The 16,650-nt window shown below is 37.5% G+C and overlaps 1 protein-coding gene across 1 annotated transcript in view; it reads right to left on the minus strand.

Moving 5' to 3' along the window:
- The window catches only part of rhpn2 (rhophilin, Rho GTPase binding protein 2), a 105,001-nt gene that overhangs the window by 50,517 nt on the left and 37,834 nt on the right, over window positions 1-16,650 (minus strand). Inside the window, exon 3 of the mRNA XM_028810056.2 lies at window positions 6,139-6,267. Within this exon, the coding sequence (XP_028665889.2) occupies window positions 6,139-6,267 (129 nt within the window). The remainder of the gene's footprint in view (window positions 1-6,138; window positions 6,268-16,650) is intronic.

Below are 16,650 nucleotides of genomic sequence, written 5' to 3' on the forward strand. Positions count from 1 at the left end.
GTTTATTATGATGCTTTGAGTTGCAATGGAATAAGTGCTCATGCAGGAAGGTGTGTATGTGTGTTTGTGAGAGAGAGAGAGAGAGAGAGAGAGAGAATGTGTGTTTTATATATTTATAGAAGACTGAAGTGTTTCAAATAGTATCTGCGTTTTGCATTTGAGAAATTTTGATTTTTTTAATGTTTTATTTTCTGTTTTTACACTGTGCTTATAAAAGGCTTTGTCTTCTTTTTGTGCCCTTTTGATCCTGGTAGCTATATTTACTTTTGTGTGTATAAACCTGACTTGTTTGACTTTTCTTCATGTGTATTTTCTTTTCCTACAGCATAACACCTCTAACCCTGAACTGGATTAAGCCATGGGTGCATAACTATAAGCTGAAAGGTGTAATAACAGCAATGCAGCTCTTCCAAACTGCTGCGCAGCACTCAGAAAAAGGGTGCTCAGCCACACAGCTTAGGGGAATCACACCTGATTACCAGTTCCAATTTATAAGAACACACTTTCCTGTAAAATTGTGTTTTGTAACAACCATCAACATAAGCTGATAAGGAAAAGGAGGAATTGATCTATGGCAGGAAAAGTGCCTTGAGCATGGGAAAGGTGGTATATAAATAAAATATTATTATTATTATTAATATTATTCATGTTTTCATCATGGACAAATGTGTATAGCATGTTCAAGAGTAAGCAGTTCCAGTGACCTAATAATATTATTACCTATTTGACGGATGCCTTTCTCCAGGGTGACTTATAACACTGGAGATACAACTGGTTATATTTCTTTTGTTTTTCCAATTGGACCACAGGCAGGTGAGACGACTTGCTCTTGGTTACACAGCACCAGCAGCAGGATTTGATCCCATAATCTCAGTATTTGAAGTCCTAGGTACAAAGCCTTAACCACTACATCACACTGCCTACCAATATTAGCCCTTGGGTTGAGGAAAAAAAGAAAAAAAAGAAAAAAAAACTACAAATATTGTACACAGAAAAGCAATTAGCTAATTATATAGAGGCTCACTGTATTATAAAATTTCCCAAGTGAAGCTGGGTTACACATCTAGTACCGCATATAAATCATTTCAAAGTCTAAGTTCCCTCTAGTTCAAAGCTCTGCATTTTATACTAGGTTTGGTTATCTTAGGTCACCATCTTAAGATTACAGTGTATAAGTGCAAGCAAAAAAAATATTTGAAAGTGACAAGTGGGCTAAGTCACTGACAACCTTACACATTTAATGGAGGAAATTTAATACCATCCCTACACTTAATATGGTTATATTTCTCAATTCTAGTTAAAATCCTTGTTTTCAAGTAACTCTGCGGGAAACTGGTAAACAACTTGCACAGCCTGACCATAAACATTAACCCCCTTGGAGTTATCCACGATTGTGACCCGGGCTAAGAATTCAATGCAAAAACAGTTATTCCTAAGTCACACTTAGGGCATCACGTAATGATCTGCTTTACAGAGTTAAGCCCTAAAAATTTTCAGGACAGTATTCTGTTGCCATTTACTGGATAAATAACATCATGCTACAATAAATCATGAATATTTCTATACTTTCTCAGAGTTTTTGGTAACTCATTAATATTCAGGAGAAGGGTGGATCTTTCAACAACAAATCAATGGCATCTGAGAACTGGTAAAGCCAGTTTTTAGATTAAACTGAAACTGAACCACTGCTGAAACTGAGTAATAGTGAAGATGTTGTGAATTGATTGTCAGACGTTGATATGAACAGTGAAATGGACACCTGTTGTTTGGCAGATTCTAGCCTGCAATTTTCAGTGATATTCATGTTTGGTGCTAAAATCCTGCATCTCCTTGTTGTCCAATTATGGGTATCCCTGATCTAAAGATGTCCGTTGAACACTATTATCTGGATTATTTATGATTTGTCAATGATATATTGGTGGAGAAAATAGTTGTTGAAATGAACTGCTATGCTGAGCTGTATCAGAAAAGTAACAGTAAACCATTTGCTTGTTGCTGCAGATGACATGTGGGTGCTTTTCAGTATACTAATACTGTAAGACATAGTGGGTAAACCAGTCCAGAGATAGTACTAGTCCACAAACCGGTTGATGCAGACAAAGTTGGCAAAGTCATGAGCAAGTGTTGTTTTTCACTCATTATGAAATACCTGCATTTTACTAATAATGATGACTAGGTTGAAGTCAATCACCCAGCACCAAATTTTTACAAACTGTGGGATGTTTATCAAGTGATCATCAAAAATGTGCAAAAGGTGTATGCGCCTAATCATGACATAAGTACTGACAAAAGTCTTATGGGTTAAAATAATGAAGAAATTCACTAAAAGCAAGGCTTTTGTGCATATGGTACATCACATCCAAATGGGCATGATTCTGCATCAAGTTTTACTTGATGTGTGAAGAAGCTTTAGATGCATCAGAAACATGATAGTTTACACTGGTAGAGGGAACAGTCAATACAGTGTTTGCTACATTATTTGTGCTGTAACTGGCAGGCCCTTTACTTGAACCAAGTTACTGTATTATGGTAGATATTTCCATGCCTCACCTGAAATACTTAAGAGTTTACTTCGAAGGAAAATTGATGAATATGACACTGTATGACCAAACCACCATGGAAGGCCCGGTGAGTCTGGTCACATGAATGCGTCAAGATACAAGCGTAGTGCACGTAGCTATGTAGCAAAAAGGCAAAATGACTGATCAGGTTGAAAGATAAGAAAGATGTTTGCATCCTAAGCACTGTTCTTAACGCAGCAAGTGCCAATACCTGTTTCAGGGAAAATGTGGAAGTCACTTTGCCTTGCACTGTGGTAGGTTACAATAGCACATAGGGTAGGCTCTGAGGCTAGGGATTTGCACTGGCAATCGGAAGGTTGCCAGTTCGAATCCAGTAAAATGCCAAAAAGGGACTCTGCTCTGTTGGGCCCTTGAGCAAGGCCCTTCACCTGCAATTGCTAAGTGCTTTGAGTAGTGAGAAAAGCACTATATAAATGTAAGAATTATTATTAGTGATGATCGTGGAGGTCAGGCACTGACACCATGTCATGTGCAAAAATAAAACGAAAAAAAAAAACCATAAAAAAAAATCTCTTTCAACGTCTGTTGTGCAAATGCCATCACATGAAGCACATATACTAAATCTGCATAATTGCAGCAGTGGATACCAAGCAAAAAATTCCTACTGTCATTATGTTGACACTTTAGTATTTACATATTTCTATTACACAGAAAAGTTTTTGTTGTTGAAAAAAATTGAACACATTTGGATTGTTTTTTGCTAAAGAGGTTAAAACAATGATTTTTTTCTGAACCAAATGAATGAAACAACTTTGCAAGATCCTGCACATTAAAAATAACTAATTATAATATTACTAAGGTGAAGAAAGCAGGTTTAAGAAACTTTATATTCAGTCATCACACTAGTATTAAAGTCAAATATAACTCCTAAATTTTGGGTGGGTTTAGCCAAACTAAAATACAACCCTTTTGATTTAGAACTTTTTGAATAGTTTTTCAGTACTTAACTATATTTTTTACATTCTCCAAAATATTCCTCATACAAGGTTTTACAAAAATAAAAACTTATTATGTAATTGAAGAACTATAATTAAGTTTAAATAATGCATCAGTTTGCTCTCTTGCATATGACTAAAACTTAACATTGTGTGTCTATATTATATAGACAAATAGCAACATACATAACAATGAGAAGGCAGCACGGTGGTGCAGTAAGGAGACCCGAGTTCGCTTCCCGGGTCCTCCCTGCGTGGAGTTTACATCTTCTCCCCATGTCTGCATGGGTTTCCTCCCACAGTCCAAAGACAAGAAAGATTTCATTTGAAAATGCCAGAAATTACATTATTGTGGTTGCTTTTTATATGGAGTAATGCAAAATAGGTTTAATGTATTTACGATGCTTTTCAATTTCATTAGAAAAAATAAAGGTAATCTCCAAATACTTTTTGTGAGTATACAGTAGCAATTCAACAGTTTAGCTAGAAATTCATGTGAACAAAAAGAAGTAGAAAAAAAATGAAAGGTCACAAGTTGCAACTCTACAAATTTCCAAAGCATGTGAACAATAAAGACAAAGAGTAGCACAAAACAATGATAAGCAGGGGATGAGCTGTGTAGTACATTTACAGAGCTTGAAATTGTTACAGTCAGATTGTTTAAAGTTCCCAATATAGCAATATGATGATATTGAAGGAGTACTTTAAAGGTGTATGTTATCGCTTGAGAAATGTGAAAAATCACATGCATTCCAACATGTTCAAAATTCCTTCTGACAAGTTTTAAAATATTCCCTATTTTGCTCTGAATTTTGATTTCATAGAATAAACACCTGGAAGATGTGGAAAATGAATACAAGTGTAATCCGTGTATAAAATCCAACCTCAAAACCTGCCTGTCCCTTCACACACATCATGCTGCACAAGTGGTTTCTGAAAGTACATCTAACATCAGGTATCACAATTAACAAAACAGAAAAAAACAAACAGACAAACTGCTGGCCCAAAGCCCATCTTATTCATAACTTTCCACAACAATGAACAGTTCATTTGATTAAAAAACTTTTTTCCACATCAACAGAGAAAAGAGTTGCAAGTCTGGTTAAGAATGTGGCTACATCAATGATATGTAGGGGTCTGTGTACATTATTAGCCAAGTGACAGAGAATAAAGCCTGTCTGGTCCGAGTGTTATTGTATAATATTAACAACAAGAGCAGCTCACTACTCAAAACGGCAAATATGTACAGGAGCTGGTTTCGAACTCGCGACTTCTTGATTGCAAGTCAACAGTGCACCTTTTGTGAAAGTGTTTATTTGATATTTGGACTTCAGCCTTCATACATTATACAGTTCATGTCGACATTTTGTCATTTATTACTAAAACATGAAAAACGTTTCTGTTTTAACAATGAGTTTACATAGATTGTTGTAGACAAGGAACACACAAGAAATGCATGTTTTCCAAATAACAATATATTATTTCCCCTCTAAAACTCCAGCACTTCACTCTAAGATAATCATGGCTCAAGTTGGGAGAACTTTTTGCCCTTTCTGCTGCAGTGGGGGGGTGGGGGTGGGGGGTGGTTACAGCAGGCTGTTTGCAGCTTGTCTTGATTGACACTTTGGACGCTGAAGTCAAGAAAACAACAGGAGATAAAAACACCAACTTAAAATAAAAAGCAATTTCTTTATTCTTGGTGAATCAAAGAGACTAAAGCCCCCCCACCCCACCCCCTGCTTATTCATTAGCCAAAGAGAAAAAAACATGGCAGTTCATTTTGAGGTCATACAGAGATTGCTGTAAGTTATGGTTACATCCTGATTTATTACATTCAGGAGTGCACAGAATTTCTTACCAAAATAAAGAGTTATCAGGGAACTCACATTCCTAAGAAATACACCCTTATCAGCGCACACACACACACACACACACACACACACACACACACACACACGACCAGTTTAAAGCAGTTTCTTATAGTTCAGTACATTAGTTATAAAGAAATTACATTCTTATAGCTTTAATATCTTCATTAGATTTTGTTTGGTTAGATAAATAAATCCTTATTTATTCATTTATAAGTGACATGTTTCTTATAGTTTTAAGCAAGAATTCAGAAACTATCACATTGATTTATAATATCACAGGGTGTTTTGTTAGTATCAAGAGGTCAGCATTTTAAAAGAATGCAAACCAGTCTCATATTCTGTGTACAGGCTTAATTCTTTTTCTACCTAAATGAAGAACAAATCATATAGAAGTAATAAATCATATAGCTCTCTGCACCATGATTAATACAAAATACAGTCCTTGGTATTTGTGAGTTAAAACTTATCATCATTACAGTAAATGTTTTTTCTTCCTCAACACATTTACAAGACAAAAGACACTGACGGAGAGGTGCGTAGGGATTTAAGGTGGGCCTTATTTATGAGTTTTTTTGGTTGGCTTTGGTAATTCTAGTGCTAAAGAAAAAATTTTAAACTTTGTAGAGGTCCAATTGTTTTAAAAAAAAAAAAATACTGCACAGATGCTGTAACATACATAGAAAGAGAAAATGATCAAGTGAAAGAGGCACATAAAGTTAAACTATAACGGTGGGGAGGGAACACACTTACTTAACTTCCTGGTATATCTCAACTGAGCTGTTCAGGGTTTCTAATTCCTCCATTAAAAGCTGCAGGTTGGAGTTCACGTAGCTCAGTTCCAGCAAAACCATCTCTCGCACCTTGCCATTTATTGAAGCTCTAAGTTAAAAGATAAAAATAAAATAAATAAATCACTGCTTTTATGGTAATATCACATGCTTTCATGGCAAAAATGCAAGTGAAATGTCTTTTAACTGAGTTATTAATGACAGTCCTTTCTCACTAATGAGCCAAATAACTTCATTCAAGGGGTAAATAAAAATAAGTGCATCGAACTGTAAATTCAGTAAAACTGTATAATTTCATAATACAATCTAATGTACTGCTTTAAAAACAGTCACTTCAGAGGCATAATATTTATTGATATTTTCTTTGTGTTTTAAATGTAAAAACTTTTCATTCTCAACAAAAGTATCAAGGCAAAACTTTCACTGTAAAAATTAGAACCCAGTTTTAAGTTCAAAACTACCAACTGCACAGCAACAGCAAGTAATACTCATTTTTTTTCAGCATAAAAAACTCAAAACTTACGATACATTCAAAAATAGACTTGTGTACCATCTGGGTAGCACATTGCCAGAATGCTGTTACAATTCTATTTACTACAGATTTTCTTTTTACGAGTGTGGTAGGGCAGAATGGAATGTGAACTTTTTCTTTTTTCTTCATTGCTCAGATATTAAACACATCTAAACATTCATGAGCTACTGCTTTAATTGTTCTTATTTAAGCTTGTAAGTATTTTCTAGCTATTCCAGAATTGCACACAACTACCTTCTCATGGACCAGACCTGAACACAGGTTTCATGTAGTCCATTTACTTGGAAGACTTGTCTGTTTTCTACACATTGCATCTTCATCAGCTCAATAGCGTGCAGAAGAAACTCCGAATCCAGCTCAGGGTGGTGAAGGAGCAATACAGGAGAAGGCTGGAGGAGAAGTTGCAGAATAACAGCATGAAGGAAGTGTGGGATGGGATGAAGATTATCAATAGGCTGCAGCTCGAAGCGGGGTGCCACCATCGAGAGAGACGTGAAGAGAGCAAACCAAATGAACAACTTCTTTAACAGGTTTGATCACCCTAACCTACTCTCAACTCGGAGTACTGCACCCTCCACCCATCCTTCTGCTGATACCAGCATAGGAGAGAGTTTACCCCACCCATAATTACAGCAGCCCAGGTAAGCAGAGAGCTGAGGAGACTTCGTGCCAGCAAATCAATGGGTCCAGATGGAGTATCGTCATGACTGCTGAAGGCCTGTGCGTTGGAGCTGGGGAGTCCTCCACAGCGCAACTTCAACCTGAGCCTGGAACAGGGGAGAGTCCCGAGGCTTTGGAAAACATCTGGCATCACCCCAGTCCCAAAGGTATCACGTACTAGCGAGCTGAATGACTTCTGGCCTGTCGCTCTGACGTGTGATGAAGACCATGGAGCGGCCGCTGCTTCACCACCTGAGACCACAGGTCCGCCACGCCCTCGACCCTCTGCAGTTCGCATACCAAGAGAAGGTGGGAGCGGAGGATGCCATCATCTACATGCTACACCGATCCCACTCCCACTTGGACAGAGGCAGTGGTGCTGTAAGAATTATATTTCTGGACTTCTCTAGCACCGCTGCAGCTGGATGATAAATTGGACTGGACTGCCAATACTGATGCTCTGTGCAAGAGAGGACAGAGTCAACTATACTTCCTTTGAAGGCTGGCGTCCTTCAACATCTGCAATAAGATGCTGCAGATGTTCTATCAGACGGTTGTGGAGAGTGCCCTCTTCTACGCGGTGGTGTGCTGGGGAGGCAGCATAAAGAAGGACGCCTCACGCCTGGACAAACTGGTGAGGAAGGCAAGCTCTATTGTAGGCATAGAGCTGAACAGTTTGACATCGTTCCTCCCCCACACTATGTGACTCTTCAATTCCACCCTCGGGTGGGGGGGGGTGGGGGGAAACGTTAACATTATACAAAGTTATTGTCTGTTTTACCTGCATTTTATAGCACTTTTTAATTTAATATTGTTTCTTTATTAGTATGCTGCTGTTGGAATATGTAAATTTCCCCTTGGGATTAATAATGTATCTATCTATCTATCTGTCTTCTAATGATGGTTAAAATGTTGTGTCTTAAAATAGCAGGACTCTTCTTGTATCTTTAAGCACTGCAATGAAAACATCACTATGGTCAACTGTACCTAGATCAAATACTAAAACATGACAAGGACCAAAAAGTTACATGAGCCATGATTAAATCACACATTAAATGTTACTAATATGCCAATATAAGCTTTGAGCATGATGTGAACAAGTTGTATGTGAATGAGATCACTATAAAAGGATGCCAGCAGATTAAGGATTAGTAATATGCACCTAATTGCTTTCCAGATAATTCAGTATTCATTACCTAAACAATATGAAAGCAATAGTTTCTAGTCTGCACATACCACTTTAAGATAGCAGTTTGATGGAATATATCACTTTTGTGAAAACTGTGCCTTTTAACATTTTTATTACCTCAAAACTGAATCACCTACATTCATCAATAAAGTACCCATGATAATTATTTTAAGTGCATGTTTTTTAAATGAACTCATTAATGTATACTTCAGATATTATCATCAACTTATTTTAAACTGCCTACTCATTTCCAAATATATTTTTCAGTTTAGTTTTACAGTGTACTGCCCTTTACAAGTATGCCATATAAATGGATATATTTGATGGGGTTATAACATTTTCATTGTTACAGTTTAACTTTTTAGCAATCTTGTTTATTAAAAGTGATTTATTTTAAAAGAGAATCTGTAAAGATTAAAGTCAGTCACTTGTTTCAGGCCAGCCTTTCTCTAGCCTCAACAACTGAAACTGAGCCCTCCTCTCTCTCATTTCCCAATTACTTATTTCATTGCCATGGGTTTTCTTACAATCTCTAGCTAGATGTATGTCCGTTCCTTTCCTTTCAGTTCTAACTTCTCGATTGAAACCTGTGGATTGGATCTCCAAAAGCATTTCTTCTCAAACTCCATAACATTTGGCTCCTTCTTTGAAACTGAGCCACTTAATACCCTTTTCAGTTTTCTATTTCCCTATAGCTTGGGCTACTGAGCCTCCTTCCTGTCACGTACATGAGTAACTGCTATCTTATTTCTCTAATTCATCCTAGTATGCCTACATTCCCTAACAATATTATTACTTTATTCTCCCCAGTGGCTTTCTTTTAGGATCCAGTTGTAACATTGCTATACTCATTACATAATCTAGCTTGTGGTTGGTCATTGGTAATGTTCCTCCAAAAAGTCTCTTTTCAACTTTAGCCTATCTACCAATTGTCCAGCAACCAACCCAGTCAAACTAACAAAATATACAACTTCCCATTTCTGAAGCAATGTGCTTTCCACACCAGCCTTGATCCTCTAGATCAGTGGTCCCCAACCTTTTTGACAGCAAGGACCACTTTATTAGATGCAAATTTTTCCATGGACCGGTCGGGGTGTGTGTGTGTGTGTGCGCGTGTGTGTGTGTGGCAATTTTATACACAATTTACATAACATTTCTTTTATTATTAAGTTATTAAGCAGTTCGCATACGTTTGCAACCTGAGATTTTTCTTCTTTTTTTGTATATATCAAAGACATATGCTTTGCATTTGCCATTCCAACAGATTGCACATCACAAACATTAACACTGTTATCGTTTTTTCATGTCTGCCGTTTCTATAGGAGGGTGACAATGAGTTCAATTCCAATGGATGTTTTTCAAATGTTGACAAGCAATAAGCAAAAGGTAGAATTGAAAACCACAGAAAACAAAAACAGCAAAAAAAAAAAAAACAGTACGAGGAAAGTTCGAAGAAAGAATTTTTTTTTTACAATGTTTTTGTTTGGGGATCGTTGTGCAAACGTGCACATCTGAGCTGTGACCACAGATCTAACTGCTCTGTGGATGATTCATTCAGGCATTTCAAGGTCACTTCATTGTAATGAAAGCATCTGCTGAATGTACTTCGTAGTAACGCGATTCCTATAGACTCATGTCATATGGGGAAACTGTCGGGACCGTAACAATACTTTGTTGTAATACTCTCTCACCTCGGCACCGCTGCAAAGCCCCGCCCGCCAAGCGTTCTGAAAAGTCTGAGTGAGTCTCCGTTGCCGGCAGTTCGACGGCTACGGCCCGGTAGTGGGTCGCGGACCGGTGGTTGGGGACCCCTGCTCTAGATAATTACCACTTGTTCTGAACCTAGAAAACTAAAATATTAACTAAATATAATTTGTCATCTATATCATCTAATCCCAGGACTGACTACCATACTATGTTTCTTGTGTTAAATTTATTATTCTATTGCTTACAAACTTTATTTTTATGAAAAGCTCAAATGTACAACAATTATATGAATTTTGGTGTCCATACAAAAAATTGTTTGCAAAATGAAACACTAATCTTTCTGCAAAGCAAATACTACTACAGTAATCCCTCACTTATCGCGGGAGATAGGTTCCAAGGCCAACCGCGATAACTGAATTTCTGTGAAGTAGGGACACCATATTTATTTAATTATTTAACGTGTATTTGGACGTTTTTAAACCCTCCCTGTATTGTTTACAACCCACCCCTTACTGTATTAATAACAGGGACAACTGCTAAGCAATATGAAATCGGTAGATAAGTTTACACTTACTGTATAGCGAAGTACACGTAGCTATATATGACGTGATGATGGTGATGAATATGCTGCGCAGTAAAAATGATGACGATGAAGGTGATAATCCCCTGAATGCAGTAGCAAGAGCACGTTAATGCTGAATGAGTGAGATGAGACTTCCTGGTTAATGCAACACTCCGTCGCTGAGCCAATCAGCAGCACACAGGAACTTAACTGAGTGCTCTGATTGGGTAGCTTCTCAGCCATCCGCCAATAGAATCTCTTGTATGAAATCAACTGGGCAAACCAACTGAGGAAGCAAGTAAAAAGACCCATTGTCCGCAGAAACCCGCGAAGCAGCGAAAAATCCGCGTTATGTATTTAGATATGCTTACATATAAAATCCGCGAAGTCGTGAATCCGCGAAAAGTGAACCGCGAAGCAGCGAGGGATTACTGTATACAATACTGCTAAAAATCATGTTAATTTTAAATCACATCTGTGTGGATAGGTATTTTATTGCAACAAAGATATAATTTAAAAGGAAAAAAGTTGATGAAAAATTAGCCATTGTATATACAATAATCCCTCGCTATATCGCGCTTTGACTTTCACGGCTTCACTCTATCGCGGATTTTATATGTAAGCATATTTAAATATATATCGTGGATTTATTGCTGGTTCGCGGATTTCTGCGGACAATGGGTCTTTTAATTTCTGGTACATGCTTCCTCAGTTGGTTTGCCCAGTTGATTTCATACAAGGGACGCTACTGGCAGATGGCTGAGAAGCTACCCAACCAGAGCGCGTATTACGTATTAAATAAAACTCCTCAAATATATTGTGAACAAGGGGGCTCTTCGCACCCCTAGAGGATACGGCCGCTCCTCAAAAAACACTGAAAGATTACCTTCACATTGCTCTCTTCTTTGCTGGGCTTACATATGGCTGCTTTATCAAGCAATATGCTTCCTGCATGGTGCTTTGCATACTTAAAAGATCGAACAGCACGTATTGATTTTTGATTTTTACTTTTCTCTCTCTCTCGCTCTGACATTCTCTGCTCCTGACGGAGGGGGTGTGAGCAGGGGGGCTGTTCGCAAACCTAGACGATACGGACGCTCGTCTAAAAATGCTGAAAGATCCCTTCTGTGCAGCTGCTTCGTGAAGTGACATGCTGCACGGTTCTTCGCATACTTAAAAGCTCGAAGGGCACGTATTGATTTTTGATTGTTTGTTTTTATCTGTCTCTCTCTCTGACATTCTCTGCTCCTGACAGAGGGGGTGTGAGCTGCTGCCTTCCTTGCAACTGCTTTGTGCGGCGGTGCTTCGCATACTTAAAAGCCAAACAGCCCTATTGATTTGTTTGCTTTTCTCTCTCTCTCTGACATTCTCTGCTCCTGACGCGCACTCCTTTGAGGAGGAAGATATGTTTGCATTCTTTTAATTGTGAGACAGAACTGTCATCTCTGTCTTGTCATGGAGCACAGTTTAAACTTTTGAAAAAGAGACAAATGTTTGTTTGCAGTGTTTGAATAAAGTTCCTGTCTCTCTACAACCTCCTGTGTTTCTGTGCAAATCTGTGACCCAAGCATGACAATATAAAAATAACCATATAAACATATGGTTTCTACTTCGCGGATTTTCACCTTTCACGGGGGGTTCTGGAACGCAACCCCCGTGATCGAGGAGGGATTACTGTATAACAACTGGTAATTTATACACTCTTGTGCAGGCCAAGAAAGGAGAACTGGGTATTTCAGGTACTTTTCATTCCACTGTAGGTGGAGTGGTGGCTCTGAAGCTAGGGATCTGCATGGATAATCAGAAGGTTGCCGGGTTCAATATCCCCTAGCCCTTGAGCAAGGCCCTTAACCTGCAATTGCTTTGTCCTGCGTATGACATTAATCTGCATTCAGCCCTCCAAGCAGGTCCTCCAATTTACAGGGAAAGCTTGGAGGTTGGTGGCAGGATTGGTACTCCAGCCTCCATTGGGGGGGAGAGAAAAAAAAAAAAAACCTCACACTGTTTCAGTGTGGTGCTGAGATGTCACCCACTGTACTTTGGTCCCAATCCAGATGGTTCGTCATGTGGTTGGTGGTGTGGCAACATGCTATCAGCACATGCTCCCCAACCATTCCACTGTCAAGCCCAGTTCAATTTTTTTTCAAAAAAGTTAACTTCATATAAAAAAAACTGCACCCACATCATCTACAAGTCTTTTGGATATTTCATGAATATGAAATGATACAGTGATTTCACCAAGTCATATTTAAGCAGGCAGACCACAAATAAATGTGTTAAGAGTAACATACAAACTATATATAATGCAAGGTTGATTGACTAGCAGGCTAACTCACTCAACAACAAAAACGCTATTTCCTATTTAGATAAAAACCTGAAATTTGACAGGATGATGCATCTAGGGTTGTGGGTATCTGCTAGGAAAGGACATTTCAATACTTCAGTATTTTTGGGGAAAACTGGCTATAGAAAAACTAAACACTTCAAAATTTCAAAAAAGCCTTGATGGATTTGACTAAAATTTGGTGACTTTGCAGAAAAATGAAAATTAGCCAATAATTGTTTTATTTTTTCAATTTCTTGATATTTGTCATTAATAACGCTCTAACAAGTGTGACATTCTAATGCATCATCTCCCCACAGAGCGGACATCAATTTCACAGAGAAATGGAAGTGCTGCTTTATGCAAATAAAGTGAAGGGGGAAGAGCAAAGTTTCGGCAAAGCTTGACGTGTTTAGCAAGTGCATAATGTGCTAGTGCATTCCAAAGACATGCAGGTTAGGTGGATTGGCGATTCTAAATTGGCCCTAGTGTGTGCTTGGTGTGTGGGTGTGTTTGTGTGTGTCCTGCGGTGGGTTGGCACCCTGCCCAGGATTGGTTCCTGCCTTGTGCCCTGTGTTGGCTGGGATTGGCTCCAGCAGACCCCCGTGACCCTGTGTTTGGATTCAGCGGGTTGGAAAATGGATGGATGGATGGATAATGTGCTAGTGTCAGGTAATATGGCTGTTGACATAGTCAGTTTAATGTAGCTGATCCAGTAAAAAAAGGTATTTAACATACAGTATATTCTTCATCTTATCTGCATCTTTGCTGACAAATTGGGATTTGCGGATTACTTTTTCATTCAGCCAGTGCATTGCTCCAGACAATTTCATTAGTTCTCACAAAGTTTAAACAAAAGCATCTACAAATGCAGCATATCAAAGGTAGGTGCAGCTGTGTTTTCCCCCTCTCTCTCAGCCATTTTGGGATAACAATTTTGTTATCTTGCTGGATTACAGTGGCCATCTTATCTTATCCATCTTTTTGTCCACCATTCACCTGCACATCATCATTTTAAGAATTTTAAGTGCGTTTTGAAATTTAAAAAAAAATTAAAGTGTGTGAGCGAGATAGTAGAACTGTCACTGGGTCTTTTGTTGATGCGGGGAGACGGAAGAACCAGTAGCAGACGCTATTTAGCCAAATAAAGTAAAGAGTTGACAGGTGTAGTGCTAAAAGATTCTTATGGCAATAGTTTCACTACACTCGTTAATTTATTTTATGTCTTATTGTTGTTTAAGTGTTTAGCTGTAATCCCCAGGGATGTGTGAGATGTAGGTAAGACAGTGTACGTGTAGGTATAAAGTGAGGATAAGGGGGTGTTCCTTCCCCTCTATCTGAATAGCAGGAGCCCAATGCCTTTAAGTGACTGGGTAGGAAATACTTAAAAAGCCTCAGTGCCATTAGTAAGGAGGTGAGTGTTGAGGATGGGTGTCACTATTGTGCGTATTACAAAGGTTCATTTTTTCCCCCATGATGTAGGATGTCTTAAAGGTATTTTTTCAACCTTTTCAAACCAGGAAGTCTTCTAGATTTTAGAGCGAGCTACAGCACTTGTTAAAGAGCCAATGGACCAGTTATTTGACTTTTTTCCTTCTACTAATTTATTTTTTTGGCAGCTTTGGACTTTGTGCACTTTATGAGCCCTTGCCTATGATTACTATGCATGAATGTTTTCAATAATTTATTGAATTCGTCCTGTATGTTGGATGTGACTATTTTGTTTTTCTGGAGTATTTACATTTTCTTTCTTTTTTTTTTTAAAAGATTCTTCACTCCTTCATGATATTTTTTGTGGATTTGTGTCCTTTATCTCACCCACAAATGCTGGTTTATGATTTTTCTTGCAATAAACACTGGTGACTTTGTACTTTATCTGGGTTTTGGGGCACCTTGAGCACCGTCCAGCTTTGAGCTACTACTGGACACTAACTGAAGATAGTGTTTCGTGACTAATTAACCAATGTAGTCAAACTATGATGGAACAGAATAAAGTGCATATTTTTCTGTAGCCGATTTAAACAATGTTTTTCAGAATGTGATAGAAAAAGAACAGGAAGGTGGTTTTAAGTGAGTAAAAGTAATTAGTACCTTTTTTGGTAGACATTTATTCAAACTCATTGTATAATGAAGCAGTAGTAACTTTAGGTTTTTATACCAATGCATAGTCAATATTTTTAGTAGTTTTTAGCTTAATTAACTTTAAATAATCTTTACCCAATAGCACTATTGGTAATGTCCTGTACTACTGAATTTTGCTACAACTTCTCTCACACCAAAACCAACAACTGTAGATGCTTTCTGCAGTCCATGCTAGACATAGTACACCATATTATTTCTTTTTGCCTGTTGTTTTTCATACAATTCTTAAAATGTTCAATTCATTGCATGTGCCATGTAAATGTGCAGCCTGTAGTCCTACCTTTACTGTTTGTATTAAGTTCAAGTAAAACACGATTCAGCAATAAATTCATATTAACAAAATACTATGCATTACTATTATTTTTTAATAACACTACATTCCCCTTCCCACCATGAAGATATGACATACTGGTGGTAAACAAATTATCTACAGAACAAAGTAAAACAAAAGTAAAAACTTGCATGAAACGGAGTTTCATTTGCTACAACTGTGTGATATGTATGAAGAGCTTGGATCACAGGTAGGATTTGTTGTTTGCTCTACTTTTTATTTCATTTTCCATTGTTTTCTATTTTGTAAGTTTATTTGGGGTTTATTTCAATCGTTACTGGTTCCAATTTTTAGTTCCCCAATTTCTCCGAGTTAAACTGTTGTTCCCATATCCTAGGTCTGTTTCAATGTGTGTATTGTTTTTGATCTAAACTTTTAAACTCTGCAGTGGTACAAGATTCCAGATCAAAGAGTTATGTTCAAATCTAATTGAAGCTACTATTTTAATAGAATGAAATTATACTTCTGCACAAATTTTGTGTTACTCAACTATTTACTAGTTATTCTAGAATCATTGCCAAAACAGTAATGTGTATACAATTGTTTGCAAATTTTAAATAACCCTAACAATTTATTCTTTTAATCAACTTGCTATATATCTTCCCCAAACTGTTCATTATAACAACATTTCTGAGCTGAAAATGTAAATTGATCTCTCAGTATTATTAAGTTTACTTTACACCATTTTATTTAACCATGAAATGTTTTTAACTTTTTTTCTCTAATACAAACCATTTTGACATTTGACCATATATGAAAAACATGTTTATTTTCATTTAAAAACAGTAATAATTTTAATGTCACTGAAGAAGAGGAGAAATGTACAGAATCCACACAGACTATGATAGGGCCAACATTAGAAGCCTGATCACCAGTGCTGGGAGGAAGCAGTGCTAAAAACTATGCTACACAAAACACCCTGATATAGAGTGGGGCAAAATTTAGCGGATTACATTATATGCGTTATAGGCTAAATGAATGGCTGTACACTATGAAAAGGGCTATACAGTATAAAAAGTTTTCTTGTT

Source organism: Erpetoichthys calabaricus, chromosome 9 (assembly GCF_900747795.2).
Source record: "Erpetoichthys calabaricus chromosome 9, fErpCal1.3, whole genome shotgun sequence".
Lineage (NCBI taxonomy): Eukaryota > Metazoa > Chordata > Cladistia > Polypteriformes > Polypteridae > Erpetoichthys > Erpetoichthys calabaricus.